This window comes from Emydura macquarii, unplaced genomic scaffold (genome assembly GCF_026122565.2).
Source record: "Emydura macquarii macquarii isolate MOO-44397 ecotype Brisbane River unplaced genomic scaffold, CSIRO-AGI_Emac_v2 contig_2422, whole genome shotgun sequence".
In the NCBI taxonomy this organism is placed as follows: Eukaryota; Metazoa; Chordata; order Testudines; family Chelidae; genus Emydura; species Emydura macquarii.
Window position 1 is genome coordinate 5,251,491 of NW_027132559.1, and position 26,843 is coordinate 5,278,333.

At 41.9% G+C, this 26,843-nt stretch overlaps 1 protein-coding gene across 1 annotated transcript in view; it reads left to right on the top strand.

Annotated features, from left to right (window-relative positions):
- TOPAZ1 (testis and ovary specific TOPAZ 1) overlaps window positions 1–26,843 on the top strand; it is a 94,412-nt gene that overhangs the window by 14,573 nt on the left and 52,996 nt on the right. The window contains exons 5-7 of the mRNA XM_067561617.1: window positions 589–656; window positions 14,429–14,544; window positions 25,004–25,089. Coding sequence (XP_067417718.1) covers window positions 589–656; window positions 14,429–14,544; window positions 25,004–25,089 — 270 coding nt within the window. The remainder of the gene's footprint in view (window positions 1–588; window positions 657–14,428; window positions 14,545–25,003; window positions 25,090–26,843) is intronic.

The following is a 26,843-nucleotide window of genomic DNA, read 5'->3' on the forward strand; positions in this document are numbered from 1 at the left end:
CTTGCTACTTGAACAACCATCACACCACATACAACACATCATACCCTCAACTCTTCCCCAGTAGGAACAGCAAACCAGTTATTTATGTTTGGAGGAGGCGGTGATGGAATGAAAAATATTTGTTTTGAGTCCCCCTGCTAATTTTTGTGTGTTCAGCAACATTTTCCTGTTTCTTTTAAACATTTTTATCTTTCCTGAGGTTGAGAGAGAAACCCAACAAACCACAGGTGAAACTAACTATATGCGGAAAATATGAAACAAACTATGGACAATCTGTGTTTTTCCTCTAATCTTTAATTTATAATAATCTTGTGTATAACAATAGTAGCTTAAAAAAAGTCAGTCAAATGTAACTTTTAAATTTACTGTTTCTCTTTAAATAACAATAACTGCCATTGTCTATAGTAGATTTTATATAGTAAAAGATAACTGCTCATGTTTGAGCCCCCATTAAAGTGGGGATGATATGCAGAAACTTAGGGTGTGTAAAATATAATATGTACACTGAACACAGTTCTGAAATATTGTTTGATATACAGGATAGAATTATCTGAATTTACATTTATTTAAATTATAATCATTTCACAGTACAGATTTTCAGGCAAGTTGGCTGCTATAAAAGAAGAAAAAGTAAATATTCATGAAGCTGAAAAAAGGTATGTGTGGTGACATACCTTTGAGTAATGTATGCTATCTTTTCTTGAGTAATGTATGCTAATGATAAAGTGAAAGACAATTTATTTTACCAAATCTCAACAGCCTGATTTTACTTGCTCTTTCTTCTTCCACTTACATCATGACTATTTATGTAGAAAATTAAATGGACATAAATTAATATGTTCGTAGAGCCAGAAATATCAGAGGTATAATGTAGTTGTTATATCCTGGCATAGTGGACAGAATTTTGTTTGTTTGCAGTTTATTTTTATGATGTATATCAGTGTCTTATCTATTCAAGCATCTCAGAATGAATGCATTTGAAAATGTATTCCAGTATGGATGATTAGTCTTGAGGTGATGAACTATAAAGTAGTAGTATTCAGTGTATTTGGATTAGCTCTCTTGTAGAATTAATAATTTGACTAAATTAATATAATCCAGGAATACAGTTGGCTATGATACAGTTATGTCTAAAACTGCGCAAGTGCATATATTGCAGGGGTCCCAAACCTTTTTGTTCCAACAAGAATGAACTAAAGTAACATACTACTCTTAACAAGGTGCATGCACAAAAATCCAATGTACCAGCAGTGCATGTATTTGCAAACTGGATTGGGCTCTGGGGAATAAATTTACTTTTTTCTTTTATTTAACAAATACACTTTATTCTCTCTGCTAAGGTTTACAGATCCGTTACAATGCGTACTTCAACTTCCTTGCAGCTTGAGGACAGAACCAGGCCTGCCAGTCACTGGCAGCATAGGAATGCGCCTTCTGAAGTTCCCTCTAGTTTTACCTGTCTCCGCAGCAGCTGACAACTCAGCTATACCTCCCTGCTGTAGAAATTGCCTCAGGAGAATTCCAAACTTTATTTCAAATTTTTAAACTAACAGTTTGTTTCAGTAACTCCTCTGTGTAATTCCCAGCTATGTACTAGGGCTGCACTTGGTTTTTGGGGTGATTGTCCCAGTTCCCCCTTTGAGACATTTGTGGTAGCTGGTGCTCCTGCAGCCTTTGGGATCAGAGCTAGGCCAAAAAAAAGTCGTTCTCCTGCTCTTCTTTGAGGCGGTTGGCTGGCTCTGTGGGCAGAGGTAGTTTCCCTCTCACTGCACTGCATTCTGTGTGGCGTGACTTCAGCCTACCTTCCCTGAGCAAGGAGGGAGCTGCCTGTCAGGATCAGAGAAGCTGGCTCTTCTGAGCAGAAGCAGCCCATCCTGGGCAAGGTTGTTTTGGTTCCCTTCCCCCCAGGAGGAACAGAGGTAGGTAAGATTGGAAAAGAACGGGCTCTGGGACAAGTAGTCTCCACTCTCCTCATCTCCATAAGGGGACTGGAGTCAGGAGGGCTACACGACAAATGAAAGACTGCACCAGAAGTCCGTTTAGTCCATACAAGCCACCACATCTCTGACTGGAGTTCAGCCACCTCCTGCTCCAACCTACCCGTCCACTTCCGTACAGATTATGTACGGAAGACACCAGAGATTACATGGACACCACCAACACTGGAGAATGTGGTAAGGGGGGCTTTAAGCCTAGCCTTCTCCTTCTGCTGCCACTTCTATAACAGATGCATCTTCCCTCCACCCAGGGGGATCTTGACTCAAAACCCAGGCTGAGAACACCAGGCAAATCAGACCTGTCTAGACTATATAGACCCTATGCAACATAAAGGGATGGAGCTTCTGGGAAGCCCATACTTGAGCCTCAAGCTAGTGCCTTCCTTGGCAGACCCACAAGGCACCCATGTGGGCATAGATTGTGTTAATTTAGATTAAATAAATGGGCCCAAGGAGTAAAAAGTGTTGATGTGACCTGTAACTGCCTAACACTAAACTGTTTTAAACAAGATGAGGGGTTTGGTAAACAGCCCTCGGCCTGCTTAATACCATGGCAAATATATCATTAAAAAACTTTTATTAAAAATACAGAAAAACAAGGAAAAACAGTTAAAACAACTTGAAATATAAAATATTAAATAAGTTTTTCATTTTAACAACATCCACCATTCCCTTTTCTTTTAGCTGTCGAGCAATTTTAGAAGGAAAATCCCTTTATTTCAACAGTCTCTTAGAGGTAATAACTGTCCTTTTTGGGAAAGAGGAAAGTTAGTTGAGATGGGCTGGAACTGTTGTTGAAGTCTGATCCTCTTTCTTAGAATACAAAACAAGACAAACACACAAAATGGGAAAGAAAAGAACAGCAAAGATAGAAAATGTGTCTTTGGAGTTGACTCACTTGCAACGTTACTGCTGGAGAAACACAGGCACATCACACTCTTATGAGCCACTCCGAGACCTGGCAAATTTGTACCAGCATTGGTCTATTTAGAGTATTGCTTTTAGTTGCCTCTCTGGTCAGAGGCTTACAGCAGTGTTGCCAAGTAAGCAGTCATGGCTGGCAAAGCCAGACCCTTATTAGACAGAAGGAAAAAGATGGGGGTAGGAAAGAAGAAATAAGGTGAGGAAGGAAGAAGAGACATTGGAAGTTTTGGGGGGGTGATGCAAAGTCTCCCATCCCAGATGGTATTCAAGATTTAGCTGGATCTGGTGGAGGTGGTGGTGTCATTTGGGTCCCTAGTTCTGTCCCAATCTGGTCAGGACCTCTCCCAGGATTAGGATGGAAAAAGTCACAATAGTGTCACACTGAATCCCAGGAGATGGTGGGAGTGGCAGCCATGATGTGGTGAAGCTTGTTTCTTCCCCTTCTCTCTTGTTTTTTAGTCAGCCAGTGGTTACCTTTGTTCCCCCAATGTCTCTTTGAAGATCCCCAAAAGGAGTGGGATGGAATAGCCCTTCTCATTATTTTGTCCACCAATTAGGCCTGATTTCTGAGACACCAATTTTGGATTATGGATTTCTAGGCCCACATTTCTCTTGTTTGCCAGGCTTAATTTTAACCCAGTCCTGGAATTATATCAGTCAGCCTTTTTGTTTGGTTTTAGCCTTTCTGATCCTTTTGCACCTTATCTCATCAGCACACATTATTTTAGGTTATTGTGTCATTGTATAGACTTTTACTCATTTGAGCTCACAGTTGAGCTCATACTTACGAGAAATGTAGGAGGCAAATAAGATCAGACTTTTTGAGGACAGGAAAGTCATTGGCCACATGAATTATATTCAGAGTAATATCTAAGTTCAGTTTCACTCCTCTGAAGCAAGATTATGCAGATAAACTCCCAGAAGGGAAATAAATAAATAAAATAATCAGTGCTGTCTGCTTCTCACCTTCAGAGCATACAGCAGTGCAGGTATCCTTAGCATCTAGTTCTCCTGTTCACTGTCACAGAGTGCAGCATGGCAAATCAGTGCAGAAAAGACTAAGACATAAATATGTGCTGATTCCTCTAGGCATATGTATGCACAATCCCACAAAGAGAATTCTTCCTCCTTAAGGGAGGGGGAGGCCCAGCGTTCCAAATCTGAGTTAGAGAATTAAATGGTAAAATATATTTGAAATAATCATCTCCCCTCCACCAAAAAACTCAAATTAAAAACCAGATGTAGACTCTTTTAGGCAAGTGTTTTTGGGTATGGTAAAACTATGTGTGGGAGCTCTTCAGCTGCCTTATACAAGCTATAGTTTTATATCCATTCTTATGCACACTGGGAAGTTGTGATAGTAAATTCCTGACATTCATGTCTAAAAGACTGGGAAGGTATCAGGTTGTCATCCTGATCTGCTGCTGTGGGTCACCATGCCACAACTTATTGGGCTGTCATTCCCAGTTATTGCTGTGAATCATCTTACCCTAATATCCAAATTATTGTTACCAGCTTCTATTGCAGGTTGCCATGCTTCACCTCTACCTCCTCCCTTCAGCAGAAGGCTGTGGAGTAATGAGGGACAGCAGCCCAGATGTGGCACAACCAGCAGACAGTAAGGGATCTCTTGCCTGCTATTTCTGCAGTCCAGTGTTCCACAATTCTTGACATCTGGGCTGCTCTCTTCTCTCTCTGCAGCTTGGAAGAGGATATAAGTTTTGGAGCCACGTGGCCTGGCCATCCCCCCCTCAGCTCCTGCTTGCTTCCAGTTTCTTTGCCTTCCTGGCAGTGCACAGATAATGGTTTTTACAGCTCCCAGTTTCACATTTGTCAAAGGAGGAATTTTTTGTCAAAATGTGGGGCAGTGGTGAGCAGTGATCTCCCTCCCAGCCCCTTTTCTCTCCTGGGTTATTTTTTGGGTCGGGTGTGGAAACTCCCCAGAGCCTCATCCGTAGTGCTTCCCTGCTGGCTCCTCTACACCTTTCAGGTGTGGCAGAGCAGCCTAGAAAGCACCAAATGAAATCAGAGCAGTGCTTCATCTATGTGACTCCTTTCCCAGGCATGGCAGACAATGATAGACATGTGGGATCCCCTAACCCTCAAGGCAGCCACAACTCTGACATGGGAAAAATGGACCAGGAGTCTATGGGCAGAGCAGGGAGAGGATCCAAGGACGAGAAGGATCCCAGTCAGCCAACTCAGAGGTAAGTCCCAGGAAGTGTCTGGAGAACAGAGAGAGCAGAATTGTGTAGTCACAAATTCTCCCCAAGTTGTAAAATGGGTCTTGAGCTCTCTGGGAAAAGAAGCAGGGCTCATAAGTACACACCCCCTTCACAGTTTGGCCAGGAGGGCTCTGGAAGTGTTTCTCCTCTCCCCCCTCTCTGGGGGAATGGGATCCAACCAGCCAGCACTCAGAGATTTCGTGAGAAGACTTCAGACCCTCAGCAAGGCTAGCTGCAAAAGGTGTCACCAAAGCTTCAACAGAGCTTGTACGCTCTCTAAGCGAGCTCAAAAAAAAATCAACAATAGCAAAAAAAGAAGAAAAAACAAAAGATCTAGGAGGTATGTTGACTCCTCTCTCTCCTCCGCCTCCTCAACAGAGGATGGTGAAGTGTCTGGGGGATGGGCTCTGATTCCAATTAGGACCAGAGAAAGATTCAGCAAAGGTTTTTTCACCCTGAGAAACTGGAGGCCATGTGCAGATTCAACCTGTTTTGTTCAGATTCAACCTGAACAAAATACCAAGAATAAGCCTCTGAGCAAATTTCTTCCCTCAAAATCCTCCCCTGGGGCCATGATTCCTCTTGCATTCCTCTTTTGAGGAAGTAATCAGGCATGAATGGGGTAAGCCAGATGAGGACAAGCACATAACAGAAGTGATCTTAGGTTCTATAAGATTCATGATCGAAAAGTTCCAATTATTGAAATACTAAAGATTGATGCTGCTGTAGCATCCCTGGCTAAATGGTCCCCAACCTTGCACCATGCCTCTAAGAGAGACTACAGAACCAGCCTTCAGACAAGGGCATTCCTTTTGGACATGATCCTCGCAGAAATACCAGCAAAGAAACAGCAAGTTCTCCAAATGAAAGCCCCAAGGGAATCCTGCTGCTCCCAAAACCTCTTTATGACAAGAAATGCATAGGTCTCTGCCTGATGCTGAAGCTTGGGGGGCAGGATTTCACATTTCCTGGAGGAATGGGTTGCTTTGATCATGGACCAGTCCGTCAAGGAGCCAATGAATCGGATATTTCCTCAAGTTACAGGTTCCACACCATCTATTTTTCATCCAGTTCCCCATCTCTAACGATCCCGTAAAGCATGGTCTAATCCAGAATGCGATTTCTCATCTGGATATGGACGCAAAAGTGTTTCCTCAGAGGAAAGATTCTCAGGGTTTTACCCCAGCTTCTTTATTATTCAGAAGTGTGTGGGGAGGAGGGTGGGAGTGGATTAAGCCATGCTATATCTCAAAAAACTCAACAAGTGGATGAGGAAAACTAAGTTCTGGATGGGGAGCCCAACCTCTACGGTGTCATCCTTGTCTCAGGGGAATTTTCTGACTTCAGTGGGTCTGGTAGATGCATACCTTCAAATCCCAATCAGACTGTGCCATCGCAAGTTCTTAAGGTTTGCCTATCGCATGAAGCGGAATCATTATTGGATGCTTCCATTTGGTTTATCCTTGATGCTGCCCTCCCACCCACCCATGGTTCTTTACAAAGATGTTAGTGGTAATCATAGCCATACTCGAGTCACAAGGGATCCACCTGTACCTTCCTGGACAACATCTTAATCAGAACTCCATACCCAACAACAGCGTAAAGAGCTACATACCTGACTTTGAATCTCCTTCAGATGTATGACTTTATTATCAACATCAAGAAAAGCTCATTGATTCCACCAACCCAAATAACTCACTTGGAAGTGGACATAGGTATCTTGATAGCCAGGGTATATCCATCCCTAGAGAAATTTCTGAAGATTCACGACCTCCTTGCATTGTTTTTGAACTGCAAGAGGCCAACTATTGCACTGAGCCTTCAATTGCTAGGCCTCCTGGTATTGTGCGTAGGGATCACTCCATGGGTGTAATCACACATCAGACACTTTCTGGGCTTCATTTTAAACGTATGAGACTGCTCCCTGATCAAGTGAGGGTTCCAGTGCAGATGATCAGCTCCTTAAAAGGGTGGTCAACCCAGGACAATGTCCACAAGGGCATGCACATATGCCTTCCTGAACCCCTGATCCTCACAACCGAGGCCAGCCTGGAGGGGCTAGAGGTCTTGAGGTATAGGGGTCTGGAGCTATTTGGGATTTAGGGTCCCAAACAGCTCAAGACATCTGGAACCTGGAGTAAAGGCCCTTACAGCATCAACCTTGTAAACTAAGATCAGTGAAGCTGGCACAATGAAGGTTCCAGTCCAGCCTAAAGGGAATGTTCTGATTCAGTCAAACAACGTGACCCTGGTTGCATATGTGACCAACCAACAGGGACAAGAAGCCCAGCACTACATACCGAAGCAATGGAAATCATGGAGTGAGGAGAGCATTCTCTCCTCTCCATCAGGGCAGTTAACATGAAGGGAGTCCTGAACCAGAAGGCGGACTGGCTCAGCAGGATCAAGGTGAACAGCCCCAAGTGGTACCTGAATCAGGAAGTCTTCAAGTTAATCATCCAGGCCTTCAGCCTTCCCTCAAGCGACTGATTCACGTGCGACATAAATGCAAAGAGACTAAAGTACTTCACCAGGGAAGTGTAGATCCCAGATCCATGGGGACACATGCCCTGTCACACAGATGGTCACAGGATCTCCTCAGTGCATTTTCACCCTTCCCATTATCTGGGAATGTGATCCAGAAAATAAAACGAGAGCAGGCAACAGTAATATTGGTAACCCCAGATTGGCCAAGGAGACCCTGGTTTTTGGAGCTGATAGAGCTGAAATTGGGACCACTGCTACAGCTGCCAAAGAGACAGGACTTCCTCTCACAAGGTGCCTCTGCCCCACCTGAATCTGAACTGGCTGCATCTAACAGCCTAGCTATTGAAAGACATGCAATAGTGTCATTGGGTGTGTCGTCCAAAGTCATCATCTAGAAGAGTATCGACACTTAAAGCATATTCTTGGACCAGATTTAGTTGCTGGCACCAGGAATATGAACTAAATCCTAGAAATCCAGGAATTCTGGGCTTTCTTGAATTTTCTTAAAGAAGGGGTTGACAAAGGTCTCTAATCCAGCATCATTGTGCATCAGGTAGCATGATTTTTGCAGGGTCTGTGGGTTCTCTGACAGAGAACACCCTGGTACCCAAATTCCCTAGTGCAGTTTGATTAGCCAAGCCAGCAATTAGACCTCTTTTTTTCCCAAGTGGTACTGAGCATCATGACAAACTATCCCTTTGAACTACTGACATCCATCATCAGCATTTTCTTTGTCCATCAAAACTTGCTTTCTGGTAGCCACTGCAAGTGTCAGAGTTGGCGGCATGCTCTATTTAGGAATTCCAGAGGGGTAGCTGTGTTAGTCTTTATTTAGCAAAACAGCGAGAGTTCTGTGGCACCTTAAAGAGTTCTGTGGCACCTAACAAATTTATTTGGGCATAAGCTTTTGTGGGCAGAAACCCACTTCGTCAGATGAAATATTTAGGAAGTGTACTGTGTGGTTCATGAGGACAAGATGGTGCTTAGAACTTAAGGATTGTTTATTCCAAAGGTGAACTCTTTTACCTGTTTTCCAAGGAAAGGAAGGTTCTACCTTCATTTTGTCCAAGGCAACAGCATCCTACCGAGGGGAGGTGGAACATCTTAGATGTCAGAAGGGCTTTGAAAATTTACCTCAAACATACAGAAAGAGCTAATGCATCCACAGCAGCAATTTGTAAGATGGCAACCTGGACAAATGCTATCACCTTTATAAAGCACTACAGAGTGGACTTAGTGTCCTGTGCAGAGTCATCCTTTAGTGGGAAGGTGCTACAGGCGTTTGCCTGGAAATGATTTTGCACTTTGAGAAAATATTATAAATGAAGAGGGATGCCGTTTTTTCCTTTTTCTGACCTTTCCTGTAATCCTCCCTACATCTGTTCACTGCTTGTTACTTCTCAGACATCAAGAATTGTGGGAGACACTGGCCTGCAAAATGGAATTTCTTACCAATAATTTCCTTTTTGCTAGCAGCATCTCCCACAATTCTACCTACCCAAGAAGGACACATATAGACGTCTACCTCCCAAGAACGTCTACATGTGTCAACGGCTCATGTGTCAAGGATCAGATATTAAGTGGAATTTTTACCATATGGCCGTCTTCCTTGGTCTAATATAAATAGCCTTTTCATTATCTCTGGAATATTTGTTGTTAATGATGTTATGCAAGTTTTACAGCCTGGGAATAACTCCTCTAGAAGCTGGAGCATCAGAACGTTTGTAGAAGTGGGGGGGGCCACTGGTGCCAGAACTGTGGTCCCACCCCCTGTTCCTCCTTTTCCCTCTGAGGGCCCACTCCCTGGCCAGGCCGGAAGCCGGAACCAGACAGTCATAAGAGTCGCCCAGGGAGCCTGGGCCACTGTCGTGAATCCTGGACTCCCCACCCGCCCTGGGTGGAGGGCCAGAGTGCTCGAAAGCAGCCTTCAGCCTGTGTCCCCTCCTGCTTGGGGCACACCACTCAGGGCAGATGGAGGGTCCAGGGCTCCCCACAGTGGCCCAGCCTCTCTGGGCATTCTTACGACTGCCCGGCTCCAACTTCCAGCCTGGCCATGGGGCAGGGCCTTGTGGGGGAAAGAGGAGGAGCAGTGGTCAGGACCGCATAGCAAGGGGCGGGCTAAGGCTCACCTCAACCCACCCACCAGGAAGAGTCTGGTGCTGCTTGCAGGGACTGCACTTCGTGGTGTGGGAGGTGATCCCTCCACCCCCCACTGTGAAGCGCAGCCCCTGCCACACCTGCCCAAAGCTACTACGCCCATGTCAAAAAGTGGACAGGCATGACCCGCTCACTTTTAAGGAGGGAGGTCATGGCCCCACTGACGCGCCGCCTGCCCCCTCCCACCCCCCCATCCCCCGGTTCTAGTGCCCCTGACAGGAGGCAAGCAGCAACTATAGGGGCATGGCCAGACATGCGGCTCCAAAACTCCGATCTGCCTCCATAAGCTGAAGAGAGGAGAGAGCCCAGATGTCAAGAATTGTGGGAGATGCTATTAGCAGAAAGAAAACTATCAGTAAAAAAATTTCCATTCTTTTTACCTCATCATCCCCTCGGTCTCCATTTTGTGAGGCCGGAAGGTTTCTCAATGTGCACCAGTCAAAAGATAACATGATACCACTACCAAAGATAAATGTGACCATTTTCCTTGATGATCAAGGACTAGTTTCTAACTGGGGAAGAATTTCACCTGAAATAGTGGTCTCTCTATATGGGCCCTTTATACGCAGGCATCATCTCAACCTCTTCTCCAGGCATGCAAATTCTCGGGGGGGAATCAGGACAACAAAAATAGGTAAATACAAACTGTCATCTGACACCCAATGTGCTTCTGCATGCTTTCACAAGCAATGCTAGCATGGGTTGACAATGTTACAAGTACAGCCCCTCTCAACCTAAAAAATAAAATCGCATAGCCTAAGGCTAGCTATTCCCCGGTGGGTGTAATAGGAATTCAGATCTGTTTCATGCATGCTCTTTTGTGGAACTTTGATCCTTGGGGTCAGATGATCAAATAAATCAGTTCCTATCTATCTTATTGGTACATTGGAAACTTAATGAAAACCTGAGGCTATTCAGAGTCATCAGAAGAGTCAACTTAGAATTCTGGCTCCTGCCAGACACTACAGAAAGGAATACAGGTCATGTGGCAGGTTGAAGCAATCCAGGAAGTACAACAGGAAAATACCTTTTTGCATATGATAGTTAGAACAAGTGCAGAGCCAGTAGCTGCCTTAGAACTATTTGCGTGTCTCCCAGCCAGACTCCCGATTTGTGCCAGGTTCTTTAAATTTGGGAGCAAAGAGCTACCTGTAACTTTGATCAGTAAGGTCATTGTCCAAAGCGGGTAACTTTTGGAGCTGTGCAAGAATTTTAGGAACAACTTTGTTCCATTCCCTGTTTCAGTAACCCACACAGAGGCGATAACATGAATGAAATTATCCTCCATCTGTTTTAGATTGGAGAATTACAACCTGCTCCCCATCTTGTTTCTAGCCTCAGAGAATCGAGGACAAGCAAAGCAGGGCCCTGTCCGAAACATATAAATAAGTTCCTAAAGGAGGCTTGTCTTCAAAGTATTCCCATTTTACAATCCCCAGATAATTATGTTTTGCAGGTAAATGGCAGCCTTTTTGTTTTCCCATCTTTGATCTTCACCATTTGATCTTACCTGCACTCTCTCTGGATCTCTCATTGGGATCATGGTAGCAATAATGTTGGCTTTAGGGAAGAAAGAAGTTCACTTATGACTTCTCGGGACAGTTTTTCTGATCAGTGTTCTGTACAGTAGTCACAGAATGATACAGTTTCTGGAGCATCTTAGATTCAGAACATACATTCACATGTGGTACCGGGGAAATCAATCATAAGCCTGGGTTGAGGATGAATACTATCAATTATATGGTCTCCCTTCAGAAGATGAAGATGGCTGTAGTGGAAAGTAATTGGTGCTACACAAACAAAAATCCAATTCTTATTGGAGCCTATGGGAAATTCTAATCTCATAAATGAATATGCTTCAGTGATCCAGAGTCAATATAATACCTATCCATTAATTCCAGGTATCCTCTCTGTATCTGACTGTCTTAACCATTGGCAGAAATCTAGCTCTGATTGCATTTCCCAGTTGGGAAAACAAATAATACACAAAGAATCAAATTTTTTTTAAGGGACCTTCCCAGTTCAGTTCAGGGAATGGGTACTAGAAAGAGAACGCCACATCCAATAGCTGGAACGTAATGATTCATTGAGGTCTCAGAGTAGTGCTCCTTCCATGGATAATAGAATTGTTCTTGTCACGATACTCTGTCTGATAGGGTTGTTATAACTCAGAACAATACAAACAGCCCTATTCCCGCTATTACATTCTCCTGTTCTGGGTGAAGCAAAATTTCCTATCTCTATGTGCACTGCTCACTAAGGAAGAAAGGAACACCAAGACTAACATGGCAGAAGTTTGAATAGTAGAATGGAACCTTCACCCATAAGTATTCTCACTCATCATAAGTCAACTTAGTGGGCTGGCGTTCGACCTCTTTACATCTGGAAAAAATAAATAACGTGCCTTTGAGAGCCTTTGTGTCAGGACCCAGAATGTGAGGGGATGAATGACCTCTCTTAAAGCTGAGGAAGGTCCCTGCTCTTTCTTCCCAGCTTTTTCACTGCTCTCCAGGACAGTACAAAATCTAAGAACTGGATAGAAGCAGTGATATTATTTATGCCTTTCTTGTTGTAGGGGGCTATGGCTCAGAGGCCTAATCAACCTAACCTTGTATCTTCAGATATCTCTTCCTTTCATTGGAAATCTGTTATTGAAAAACCAATCTTCCATCTGGGACCAGACAGGCTTTTAATGAATACTTGGATGAAGTAATTATTTCTCTCGTGGATCCCAAAAGAGAAGTCAACAAATGGAACTTATTCTGCTGGCTAGCTCAAAGGTCGTAGTTTGACTACGATGTTAACCAATGTACATAACCTTGAGTTCCTTCAGGAGGATTTTATTATGGGTATATGAGCATCCAAGCAAAAGGATAAAGTCTCTGTAGTATAATGTTCTCAGCATGGAGAAGAAAGTTTTGTAAAAATCCCAGCTTTAAATGCTTCTTTAAAGCATCAGCCTTATTCCAACCCTCGCAAGGCTTTATAGCATGACCTGGTAATCTCATTTTGCACCTTCAGCACTACCCAGATTGAACCTCTGCAGTAGGTTTCCTTATCCTTCCTATCCATCAGAATGTTTGTCCATATGTGCAACCTCCAGTCAGATGAGGGTTATTTTACTTTGAAGTTGGTCATGCAACCGTAGCCAGTGCCATGTCCTTTCTTTTGAAAGACATTTCATCCATGCTGTGGTGTTCCTGGTGTTATGTTAAATCCTTGGAAAGTAATTGTATTCAGAGAGGAAATTAGAACGGAACACAGAGAGATGCAAACCCATGAAGAGTCTTTATTGAACTACACTAAAACCAGCCAGGACTGGCTAAGTTATCCCCTAATAGTCTAACTCTATTGTTATGGGAACAAGCTAAGCTCTGTTGCTATGGCAATAAGGCAAGACACAAAATACACAACACCGGGGAAGATATAGGTTTTTATTTTTATATATATATATATTTATATATAATCTACCTCGTTTTGGATGTCCACATTTAAAGGATGATCCTGCTTCCCACCCTAGAGGTACATTGTTATGAAAATACCATTGTAATGGGTCTGCAAACCTTAACCCAAAGAAGAGGAAAATTTATCTGTGCTTATCAGAAAATTTCCTTTCTTAGAGTAATAAGGTCCACAGATGCGGACCACATGGGAGACAAATGGATTACCTACATTAGAGTTGGAAACTGGCATCCAGGGATTTGGGTTCATCATTGTTAAGTGTAATTTGCCGTGCTCTTTAGTAGGAGAAAGCATGCTGCTGCCTCAAAATATATTAAGCACAATCTGTTTAAATTATCCTGGCTGTGGAAGTTATCTCAATTGGATGGAACTTTGGGGAGATGGAGCATCCCCCTGCTGCCAGTGACTGGCAGTTTCAGTTTTGCTCTCAAACTGCAAATACACTGACAAACCCATTGTAATGGATCAGTCTGCCTTATTATTCAAAGAGAGGAAAATTTCAGGTAAGTATGGATACGTTTTCCTATTCCTTTAACTATAACCAAGAAAGAAAGCAACAAACATTTTGCTGCACTGGCTGAAAATATTCATACTTTTGAAAAAATATACTGTTGAACAGTGTTTAACATATGTATTTGGAATCATTTGTGAGGTAGAACACTTAATTGGGCATCCAGGAGCATTTTCCCTTGGAAATATTTTTTTTAAAACTTCCTTTTATTGTAATTGGTTCATTAGAATATCATAAAATTTGCTCTTCAAAAACAACTTTAAAAGCCCCAGGGATTTCGTCTCTGGAAGAGAAGATATAGCAGTATGTAGAAAAGGGGTTAACTCAAGTAGACAACACAGTCATCCTAACCTTCTTTTCAGTTTAATGGCAGACTTTTAAACAAGTGGCTCACAGGTGCTCTCTCCACCTACTCACTGAATTTGACTCTTGGTTACATAGTTGCTGTCATCTTCTCCATGCTTTGATATAGGCAAGTTGAGATCTTTTTTCTCTTAAGCAATACTGGGAGATTGCTTTTCGGCTGCTTACATTTAGAGTGAATATTTAAGTTTTGCTTTAATTATTGAAGACATTATCTAGTGTTATATAGTTAATATATGACAAGAAGAGTTAGAGAAGCATTTGTCTTATTTTGTTAAACATATTTTTCTTTTATTATTTAGCAATGATTCTAAATATATAGAATTTGTCAGCAGTGAACTTCAGTTGGGATTGCAACTGCCTTCCCTGCAAATAAATGCCTACCAGGAAGACACAGTACAGAAACCCTGGATCAATGGTATTGTATTCTGAACTAGTAAAATACTTGAAATATGTTTTGCATATGTGTTCAATGTATTTCATATAAACTTTTAAGAGTTAATCTAAACTCTCAATACTGGTTGTTACTTAGTTTGTGCACATACAAGTGAAAATGCAAGTTCTTTGAAGATAGCGTCTGCAGATCCCTATTCTGGGCTGTCTAGAACATGTTTGGTTGGAATCTTCTTGAAAATCAGTGCTTATTCTGATTGTGCAGACTGAAGAAACTGACTGAAGAAACTTCAAGAAACTGAAAATTCAGGCTTACTGCTTTAAAGAAGAACACAGCCCTGTCCTTTCTGCTGTTCCTCTTTTTCCACTGGCAGCTTGGGTCTAGGAATCTGAGATCCCTCTCTGAGGGGGTGCTGATGTAGCCACAACATTAACTACTTTCATAGAAGGATCCTACCCAACAGTATCATGGGAATACCCATGTTAATCTAAGTATTTATATTATCCCACCATCCTAGTATCTGAGCACCATACAAGAGTGTAAATTTGCAAAGGCATTATATTTGAACTATATTTAGTTGTACTCATTCTTTTTCATTCACTAAGTCTCGTTATTATAGAAAAGACTTCTTATACTTTTTCCCCAAGTGATAACTGTGATGTTTGACCTAGAGCAAGTGCATAATTTTACTTAGTGTTATAAGGCAGGTATATATCTCTGTAGGACCTTTATTTACAAGCAAGTATTCCATTTTATTCTCAGTGCAATAGCTATTTTGGGAACCAATATTTTTACTATCCTTTGCTTAAATACGTTTTTGTAAATGTAGGCTTCCTGAACTCTGGGATTTATCAGTTGAGTGCCTGGCTGGTTAAAGTCCCTGGCTCCCTTAGCTGGTATCCATCTATGTGCTGTTCTCCTTCTCATTACCCCTGCCCAGCCCTGGCTATATTGGGTCCCTTGGGGAGTCAGTCAGTATGCCAGAAAACCAGCTGTCCAGAAGATTTCCATTTCAGGGTCGTGATCACTGAGGCACTGGATACAACAAGCTCTGGTACAGACTCCCCAACAAACTACAGCAGAGGAAGAGCAGGAGCTCAGGGGAGGAGAAACTGTCCCCAGAGTACCCTTCATAGATAAACTTAATGTCTTTCAGATCCCAAGGAATTGGTTGTTGGATACTCGACATTCCCCTCCTTTGTCCAGGAGAGGTAGCACAAACTGCTAGACATTATTCAGCCCTCCTAATTGGGTAAAATAGTCCTGCCTATTAATGAAGGGCTCCTAGAGCCTGAAAAAATCATTTGGAACACTCCCATATCCATCTCTGCTACCTCAATGCATAAAGATAGAAAGTAGCAAGTATTAGCAAAGAGTTTCCAGCATCCTGCTCCGGGATCTTTGCTCATCCAAGCTCACAAGAATTATCTAAACAGCAAATTTGAGTGACCTTGGGAGAAAAGGATGCAAAGAAACTGGACCTCTATGGATACAAAGTGTAGTCGTCAATGAGTTCATAATCTAAATTTGCCAACTAACAGGCACTTCTTGCTAATAAGATTCTTGCCTTTGGCACTGATAGATGATGGACAAACTTCTCAATGACTATCAGGAGGAACTAAAATTCATCCTGATTGAAGGATAGCTCACCTCCAGAGCAGTGCTGCAGGCAATACTGGACCCATAAGACAAAGCAGCGGAAGCTCTGGCATCTGCGGTCACAATGAGATGCTCCTCTTGACTGCACATCAGGCATTCTCTGAGAGGTTCAGATCACAGTTGACCTGTTACAATTGAATGACCTATTCAACACTGGTCAACAAGAAATTGACTCCATATTACAACAAGGAGCAGTAGAGGAGGTTCCTCAAGATTCCAGAGGGAATGATTTCTACTCTCGTTACTTCTTGATCCCAAAGAAAGGTAGGGGAGACCCATCCTTGATGTCCATCTCAATCCCTTCATTTGATGTTTCAAGTTCAGGATGGTCACTCTAGCCTCCTCCATCATCACTTTGGAACCTGTGAACTTGTTCATGGCTTTTGACCTGTGGGACCTTGTTTCCACATCTCAATTTTCGTGGCACATGAGAAATTCCTGCGGTTCATAATTGGAATATCTCATTATCTGTACAAGGCAAGGTCCTGTCTTTTGGTCTTTTTATGGCCCAGAGGGTCTTTATCAAGGCCCTTGTTGTAATGGCAGCACATTTAAGGAGACAAGGAGCCCAGGTATACCTGTACCTGGACAACTGGCTGATATGAGACTGTTCTTCATAATAAGTCAAGGACTGTATTCAAAAGACCTTAGAGCCCTTCATCTTCCAGGGTCTCAAGGTGAACAAGAACAAATCAACACTGACATAGAGCATAGAATTAATAGGAACATGTTAAATTTCAAGTTATGAAAACATACCTGCCTCAACAAACATTTCAAACAATGATACACATATAACAACTGCACATGCAACTGTTAATGCAAGTGAAAACGTGCCTGAAACTTCTGGGGTACATTTTGGCATGCATGTACATCTCTCAGCATGCCAGACTTCACTTTTGTTCACTCCAAAAGTGGCTGAGATCAATGTATCAACCCAACAGTATGGACAAGTGAATTCTGCTTCTGAGAGAAATCCTGTCATCATTAGACTGGTGGATACAATTGGACAGTGTACGCTCAGAAGTTCCATTTTGCACATCCTCCCTTTCAGATATCCTGATCATGGGCACCTTCACCCAAGGGTGGAGTACATACCAGGACCAACTCCAGATCATTGGGAAGTGATCAGCTCTTGACATATCCCTTCATATCAGTGTGCTGGAACTCTGAGCTATTTGTTTGGTCTACAAGACTTTCCTATCTCTCCTTTAGGGTTTCACCAGGCTGGTGCCCTCAGGCAGTATTACAGTGATACACTACATCAGCAGTCAAACTGGGACCTGATCATCTCCTGTGCCAAAAAGCCATGAATCTGTGGTCATGGGTCATTAGACACCAGGTAATTCTGGTAGTTCTATATCTCCCAGACTCTCAGAACACAGTGGCACATTGTCTTACCAGAAATCTCTCTGAGAGTCACAAGTTTTTCCTCAGTCTTCCAGACAGTCTTCCACAGATGGGGATATCTGACAGTAGACACATTTGCAATGTGCCACAATAAGAAGCGCACCAGAGGTTCTGCTCCAGGGGACATAGGGTCCCGGGAACAGTCACTAATGTTTTCCTCATCCTTTGGATTGCAGACCTCGTGCATTTTTCCTCAAAAATCCATGATACCCAGGGACCTGCAGAATCTCAGACAAAACTCAGGGACTATCATTCTTATAGCCCCGTTTGGGCCAGACAATTCTGGTATTGAGACCTGATGAGACTATCTGATCACCTTACGGAATCTGAACATAAGAACAGTCATACTGGGACAGACCAATCGCCCATCTGGTCCAGTATCCTGTCTTCTGACAGTGGCCAATGCCAGGTGCTTCAGAGGGAATGAACAGAATAGGTAATCATCAAGTGATCCATCCCTTGTCACTCATTCCCAGCTTATAGCAAATAGAGACTAGGGGGACACTTCATAGCATGGTTTTGCATCCCTGCCCATCCTGGCTAATAGCCAGTGATGGACCTATCCTCCATGTATTTATCTAGTTCTTTTTTTAACCCTGTTATAATTTTGGCCTTCACAGTATCCTCTGGCAAGAAATTCCACAGGTTAATTGTGCATTGTATAAAGAAATACTTTCTTTTGTTTGTTTTAAACCTGCTGCCTATTAATTTCATTTGGTGACCCCTCTATCAGATCCCCCTTAGTCATCTCTTTTTGAAGCTGAAAAGTCCCAGTCTTATTGGTTTCTTCTCATATGGAATTCCCCTAATCATGTATGTTGCCCTTTTCTGTACCTTTTCCAATTCCAGTATTCTCTTTTGAGATGGGGTGACCAGATCTGCATACAGTATTCAAGATGTGAGCATACCATGGATTTATAAAGAGGCCATATGATATTTTGCCATATCTATCTCTTTCCTAATAATTCCCAACATTCTGAAACTTTTTTGACTGCTGCTTGCATATTGAGTGAATGTCATCAGAGAACTATCCACGATAACTCCAAGATCTCTTTGTTGAGTAGTAACAGCTAATTTAGACCCCATCATTTTATATGTATAGTTCGAATTATATTTTCCAATGTGCCTTACTTTGAATTTCATCTGCCATTTTGTTACTCAGTTTTGTGAGATCCCTTTGAAACTCTTCATAGTCTGCTTTGGACTTTACTATCTTGAGTAGTTTTATATCATCTGCAAATTTTGCCACCTCACTGTTTACCCATTCTTCCAGGTCATTTATGAATATGTTAAACAGTACAGGTTCCAGTACGGACCCCTGGGAGAAACCGGTATTTTTCTGTCTCCATTCTGAAAATTGACCATTTATTCCTACGCTTTGTTTCTTATCTTTTAACTAGCTACTGATCCCAGAGAGGACCTCCCCTCTTATCCTATGACAGCTTACTTTGCTTAAGAGCCTTTGGTGAGGGACTGTGGAAGATATAGCCTGTCTTTCCCTGGTCGTCTCAGACAGAGGCCACGCCCACTTGCTGCCACATCTGTGGGCAAACATTACACAGGGGATTAGCTCTTCACGGTTTGTAGCCCAAGCCCTCAAGCAGGGCGAGGCAAGCAAGCAGACTCTAGCTCCAGTCAGGGCGAGCAAGCAGTCTATAATCCAGTGAGGCTTTACAGGCCAGAATGAGGCGAGCACTGTAGGGATGGTGTGGAAAGAGGGGAGGGGGACACAGGCTTACCTGATTCCACTGTGTCCCAGCATACGGGCCTATCAGTGGCAGAATATTCTGTCACTGGGTCAGCGGGGCTCCAACTGAAACTCAAGTGTGAGCCCAGCCAGACCTAAGTCAGCTACCCCTGGGCTACTTCCTCCACCCTTGTACCTGCAGCCAAGGATTGTCATCTGCTTCCCTAGGGTACGTTGCCAGTGGTAGTCCCACCAAGCACTCACTGTCTAGGTTGTCCACTGGCTCAGGCAAGTCGGGTGAGTCCTAAGGGTAACCGGGTTCCTCTCCAGCTTCTCTCTGCAGCAGCAGGCTGGAGATGTCCTTCTCCTTCAGCGGCTTCCTCCTGTCTGAGCTGTAGGTCCCACCCTTTATACTTCTGATTTCTGTCTCTGCTCCACCCCTCTGCTTCCAGCATGGCAGGCGTGGCTTCTCTGCCTCCACCCTCCCGGGGTTGAGTGGCCGTCCCTGGTAGTCTCGGAAGGAGGCCATGCCCCCTCACTACAAGGACCTTGTCAAAGGCTTTCTGAAAATCTAAGTACACTATATCCACTGGATCACCCTTGTCCACATGCTTGTTGACCCTCTCAAAGAATTCTATTCAATGGGTCTGGCATGATTTCCCATTACAAAAACCATGTCGACTCTTCCCCAACAAATTGTGTTCATATGTGTCTGATAATTCTGTTCTTTACTATAGTTTCAACCAATTTGCCTGATACTAAAGTTATGCTTACTGGCTTATAATTGACAGGATCGCCCCTGGAGCTTTTTTTAAAAATTGGTGTCACATTAGCTATCCTCCAGTTATCTGGTACAGAAGCTGATTTAAATGATAGGTTATATGCCACACAGTTTGTAGTTCTGCAATTTCACATTTGAGTTCCTTCAGAACTCTTGGGTGAATACCATCTGTTCCTGGTAACCTATTACTGTTTGTTTTATCAATTTTTTCTAAAACCTTCTCTAATGACACCTCAATCTGGGACAGTTCCTCAGATTTGTCACCTAAAAAGAATGGCTCAGGTTTGGGAATCTCCCTCACATCCTCAGCCATGAAGACAGATACAAAGAATTAATTTAATTTCTCTGCAATGGCCTTATCTTCCTTTAGTGTTTCTTTAGCATCTCAATCGTCCAGTGGCCTCACTGTTGTTTAGCCAGCTTCCTGCTTCTGAAGTATTTAAAAAACATTTTTGCTGTTATTTTCTAAGTCTTTGGCTAGTTGGCCAAAAAAATTTGAAGAACTTCCTAATTATATTTTTACACTTCACTTGTCAGAGTTTATGCTCCTTTCTATTTTCCTTAATGGGTTTTAAGTTCTGTTTTTTAAAGAATGCCTTTTTCCCACCAACTGCTTCTTTTACTTTGTTGTTTAGCCACAGTGGTGCTTTTTGGTCCCCTTACTATGTTTTTTAATTTGGGGTATACATTTAAATTGAGCCTCTATTATAGTATCTTTAAAAAGTTTCCATGCAGCTTGCAGGGATTTCACTTTTGGCACTATACCTTTAAATTTCTGTTTAACTAACTTCCTCATTTTTGTGTTGTTCCCCTTTCTGAAATTAAATGCTACCATGGTGGACTGCTTTGATGTCCGCCCGTCCCGTCCCGTCGTTGTCTCCCCCCGAGAGGTTACATTTTATTGTGGTCACTATTACCAAGCAAGTCAGCTACATTCACCTCTTGGACCAGACCCCGGTTCCATTTAGGACTAAATCAATAATTCTCTCTCCTCTTGTGGGTTTCAGGGCTAGCTGCTCCAAGAAGCAGTCATTTAAGGTGTCAAGAAATTTTCTGTCTGCATCCCATCCTGAGTCAATATGGGAATATCTGAAATCCCCCTTTATTATTGAATTTTTTATTTTTAATAGCCTCTCTAATCATCCTGAGCATTTCACAGTCACTATCACCATCCTGCTCAGGTGGTTGGTAGTATATCCCTACTGCTATATTCTAATTATTCAAGCATGGAATTACTATCCATAGAGAGTCTGTTACAGTTTATTTCATTTAAAATTTTTACTTCATTTGACTTTATGCTTTCTTTCACATATAGTGCCACTCCCCCATTAGTACAACCTATTCTGTCCTTCCAGTATATTTTGTACTCTGGTGTTACTGTGTCCCGTTGATTATCCTCATTCCACCAAGTTTCTGTGATGCCTGTTCTGTCAATATCCTCATTAAATACGAGGCATTCAGTTCACCCACCTTAGTATTTAGACATCTAGCATTCTTAAATAAGCATTTAATTTTTTTTTTCCACTTTTTAGCTGTCTGCCATTATGTGATGTAATTTTGTGATGTCTCAGACCAGTGGCCAGGTCCTATATCTGAACCGGGAATTGTTGCAAGTGACAGCCTGGATGCAGGCTGTATGACTTTAGCCAAGAGGAGCTGCTTGATGGCAGTTCTTGACACCTTGCTTCAGAATAGGAAACTGTCCATAAGAAAAACCTATATTCTAAATGGGAACATTTTTTCTATTTGAGCTGAGCAGTAGCACTTGACATCCATGCAAGTCAATTTCTAAATATATTCGACTACTTGCTCTTGCTTCAAAGAATTGGGACTATTCTTCAGCTCAATTTAAGGTGCATCAGGCAGCCATCTTGACTCACCATCCCCCAGTACAGGGTCACACAATATTCCCTCATTCTGTAGTGATGAGATTTCTTAAATTGACTTATGCCTTTCCACCAGTCAGAGAACCACCTCCTCTTTGGGATCTCATCATAATGTTGGCAGGATCGATTGGACTTCCATTTGAGCCCTTTGTTACCCTGCTCCACCTTTTAAAAATAGACAGCCTTCCTGGTTGACATAACATCAGTCAGGATAATAGGGGAAATGCAGGCCCTCCTGACATATTTTTCATGTGTCATCTTTCATGAGGACAATGTCACCCTGAGTCCTTATACAAAATTCTTTCCTAGGACTGTATCAGAATTTCATATTAACCAATCCACCACCTGGTCATCTTCTCTAAGCCACATTCTTTACCAGCAGAAATTTAGGACATTGTCCTTTTATCTGGATAGCACCAAATCGATTAAGACATCTCTGATACTTTTCATGGCATTTGCGTGAAAATGGAATGGAAAAACTACAGCCTATATTTTCACATCCTCTGCAAATGGATTTCAGACTGCATATGTACCTGCTAAGTCTTCAGAAAGAAGAATCCACTTGGACACATTAAATCCCATTTGACTCAAACACAGACAAACTTTGTTGACTCCTAAAACAATATCCCCTTGACACAGATTTGTTATGTCAACAACATGGAGTTCACACCACACTTTTACTATCTGTATGCATTACTGCAAGTCTCCAGGTCAGATGCAGGCTTTGATAGGGCAATTGTCCAACTGATATTCCAGTAGGACTCTTCTTACCCATCTCCAATATCAGGATACTGCTTGCTAGTCACCAAGAGTGTAAACCAGGTGGACAATCACTCAAAGAAGAAAGTACTTCTTAACCAATAGTAACTGTAGTTCTACAAGATGTTATCCACACAGATTTCACAACCCACCCTCCATCCCTGCTAACTGGATTCCTGACACTAGGGATTCTCATTGGCAAAGGAACTGAGAGGCAGTTGAGGCTGCCCTTGCCACTTACACCCTCAGCTATGGTGGTCGTGAGGGCTTCCAGGGTGCAGCCCCAGAAGACCTACTGTTTGAAAAAAATCTGAATTCATGCACATGTGATGCATGTGCACCAAGAATGGAATCTGTGTGGACAGCATATCTCGAACTATAATAGGGTGAGTAATTATACTATTTACACTAATCATAAAATGATGATGCAAGAGCACATGATGCACGTAGTTTTTGCTGAAGGGGTATGTGAGCAAGGTTTCTGGAAGTTGTGTGTGTATTCAGCACTACTCCTATCTATAGCAATTCAGTATTATGGAAATCAATACAGAATGCTTCCAACAAAGAAGATTGGTACTATCTTTGTCCAGAAGGATCCCAAAGTCCTTTATAAACTGCATACATAATGATCACTAACCCATCACTGAAATTCAGCCATCTCTGGTGTGTAATCTGACAACCACTTTGCATTTACAGTACTGAAGAACATTTTTAGAAGAGAGAGTATAGAATCACTTCTCCAGTTTAAACTACAGGGAAATTTCAAGAGGACAGACTTAATTCCAACTTAGTCAGTTAAAGTCAGGACAGTGGAAAGTATGGTTAACAATCTCAATCTTTTGTAAGTAGTATATTGATGCTTTTAATGACCATATATGGTCAGGACCGGCCTTCATGTTGCATCTCATCTAACAGACAGCATTTCTACCAGTATGTTGCTGGACATTGGTTTGATTCGAACTTGGAAGGAAAAATATTACTTACTTTCTGTGTCACCTGCATTTCCTTTTGAGCACTTCCATTTTAATGGTAACGAGGCTCAACCTTGCTTTTTTTTTAGAGCTGAAGAGAAATGCAGACTAAAATTGTATTACTGCTGGTCATGGAGCTTTGGTGCAACAAAAGCAATTTTCCATTGCAGCATTTTTTATATTTAAAGTGGACTTAAAATGGACTTTTAGCGACTTATGTATTTGAGGCCTCAAATAAAATTTCAAGGAGACATGCTACTGCATAATGTTTTACAAACATTACATTAGGTGAAACCTATGTTTATGCATTCATGCCTTTTTGCCCCCTTTTTCTCCTTTCTGAAACAAATACATTTTGCTTTGTTCAATGGAATCTGTATGATGGGTGGGAAGGAATGTTAGATGATGATTTCAAGAACTTCTGTAACTGAAGTTTCCTTATCCATTTTTTATCTCCAGTAAAATTCAGTTGGATTATTTTTACATAATGACCATATAGTTTTTCATTGTAGGTGTACATTTAAAAATAAATGCTATGGACAATAGGGAGAAAATCCTTCAGGCTGAAAAAATAGTAAATATAAAAAGCTCTAAATAATACTTTCTGAACTAACGGGGGGCTGGGGAGGGGGGAAAAATTGTGATTGGTGCAATAAGATTATTTTGCTCATTATATAGCTAGTTAGTTATTTGGAGTAAGAAATGTAAAGATTTTTAAAAGTGACTAATGATTTTTGAGTGCTTCAGTTCTAGGGCGCCCAACATGAGACACCATAAATGGGTCTGTTTTTCAGAAAATTCTGAGCACATGCCCTTTGAAAATCAGGTTCTTTCAAGTGGTCAGGTTGGGCACCCAAATTTTGAGGATTCAAAAGCACTAATCTAAAAATCTTAGTTGTATATTTGGAAAAAATAAACACACTTATATAATAGCACTTAAGTTATTATTATTAACACTTAAGTTATAATAACACTTAAAAATAACACTCTTATTCAAAGGAGAAAGTCATGTCCTGTAGGGTGGATGGTGGGTAAATGATGCATGTGTATAGATAAATATGATTTTATTCAAGTCATTCTAAAATGTCATGTTTTCATGGTGTTGACTTCAGTGAAAATATTTTTAATATATCTGATAAGTTTTCCTGCTACAGTGCAAAAAGTACACCTGTCTTAAGTATGTAGGAAATAATCTGAAATGTCATTAAAGGAAAGCAATAATGAGGCATTATAAGGATTTAATAAATTGAAAGAAAATTAAAGATTCATGACTAGCTAGCATATCACCCATTTTATTATGCAGTCTATTAAATATTCTTGTCCTCAATCTTAGATTTCAGATACTCAGGAAAAAGCCCTCTTTTGCCATTGCCAAATTCTGACTGTTGTGAACCATTGAAAATGGATAAAAATGTGGTGGTAAGTTGCTCAATACTCAATGAACTCCTGTAATATTGGGTTAATTTTGTTAATTATGGACATTTAAACAGTTCCCCATAAAAATACTTTGTTAATATCAGCCAAAATTTCAACCACCTTTAAAAATGGTATTATCCTAGTGAATAACATTCCTAGGGGCATAATCAGTGATGAACAAACAGCTATTCAAAATGCAATCTTGTTGGCTTCTGCTGCACTAGAAAAACAAAATCAAGTAGTGTGTTTTGTCAGTTGGGAAGGACAGTAGCTTATATTTTTAAATTTAGCAGAGGCTGCAATGTCTATTTAGATTGACCAGTGGACTGAGAGTAAGGGGACATGGGATGTTGTCTCAGTTTGGTCACTAACCTGCTGTGTCACTTTGAACAAGTCACTTCAACTCTCTGTGCCCATAACTTCTCCCACTCGTAGTCTGTTTTACTTATTTAGATTATAAACTCTTTGGGGTGGAGACATTTACACTGTGTGTGTGTATGGTGCCCAACACATTCTTAGGGTTATTAATATTTTCATCAGTTTGTCAGTTACACTTCAAAATATTGTTAGTGTCTAACTTCTTAAATGTAAATACACTTGTTTTCCAGTGAAAGATGGAAAGGAGAAATTACGATACTCCTTTGAGTGATGTCCCTATGAGTATTTCACACTTGTGTATGCATGCATGCCATGCACTCGAGTCTGTAGATTTTTAGTAAGCAGTGTCCATTGGTTCACACATGTGCAGTTCTCCTCATGCTCTGAACCAAGAGTATAAGGGGCAGTGCAGACCAGCACCTCTCCAGTTCCTTTTTACCACTGCATGGCCTGAGTCAGAATCTGCTGTGTCCGCAGCTTCTTCCTTTGACTTGTTTCAGTCTGTAAGCATATTTGTAAATAGTTTCATTATTTCGTTCTTTTACTCTTTTGGTCTTCAAGTACTAGTGTAGTTAGTTGTTTTTCCCCTATCCTGACTAAATCCTTCCTAGGAAGCTAGGATTATGCCCAGGGTTCAAGAATTGTGTTTCCTGTCCCATGTCTTTACAGTGAGCGAAGAATGCTGTCCTTATTGCATAGTTGAGATGTGAGCATTTGTCATTCTTTCCCTCCAAAACTTGAGAGGGTTAAGAGCTAAGACTTAGAAAACATCTGATGGAGAAAGCCCTGAGACCCCAGTCAGATCTAGGTGAGGGAAGCCGCCCCATACATCAGCCTCAACCAACAGGCAACGCCCCCCCCCGAGCACAAGCTTAGGAGTTGAGGTTAATACTTCCACGCCTAAGAAGAGGGCTTCTCATGAGAGTAAGAAGAGATAAGCTGACTTCTTCCAAAGCTGCCCCAGAGATTCCCAATTACTTCAAAGTGGGAGAGTCCTTGTGCACAGGTCTTAAAAGATTGAGGCCTGAGTAAATCTCCTCAGTAGGGGAAAATGGCACAATGGAGCATAGATGCATTAGTTTTGATGCCAGTTCTAAAGTGCAGACTGAAAGACAGACATCCACCTCCACTCCCTTTGCCCTCCAGATCAGACTCTGTACCGATATCATCACAGCCTTGGAAGGATCTGACTTCTTCTGTGACCGGGGAAGCACATGATTCAATGTCTCCATCAAATTACTTATCTTGTACCCCAGAACATTCTAGGACCTATGTCTCCCCAGAGGACATTTTTTGCTTTCCTCTGTCCTCAATGCCCCCTCCTCTCAGGTCTGTCTTTATTCAGAGATTTGGTTGTGTTGGAGAAGAAAGCTATTCTG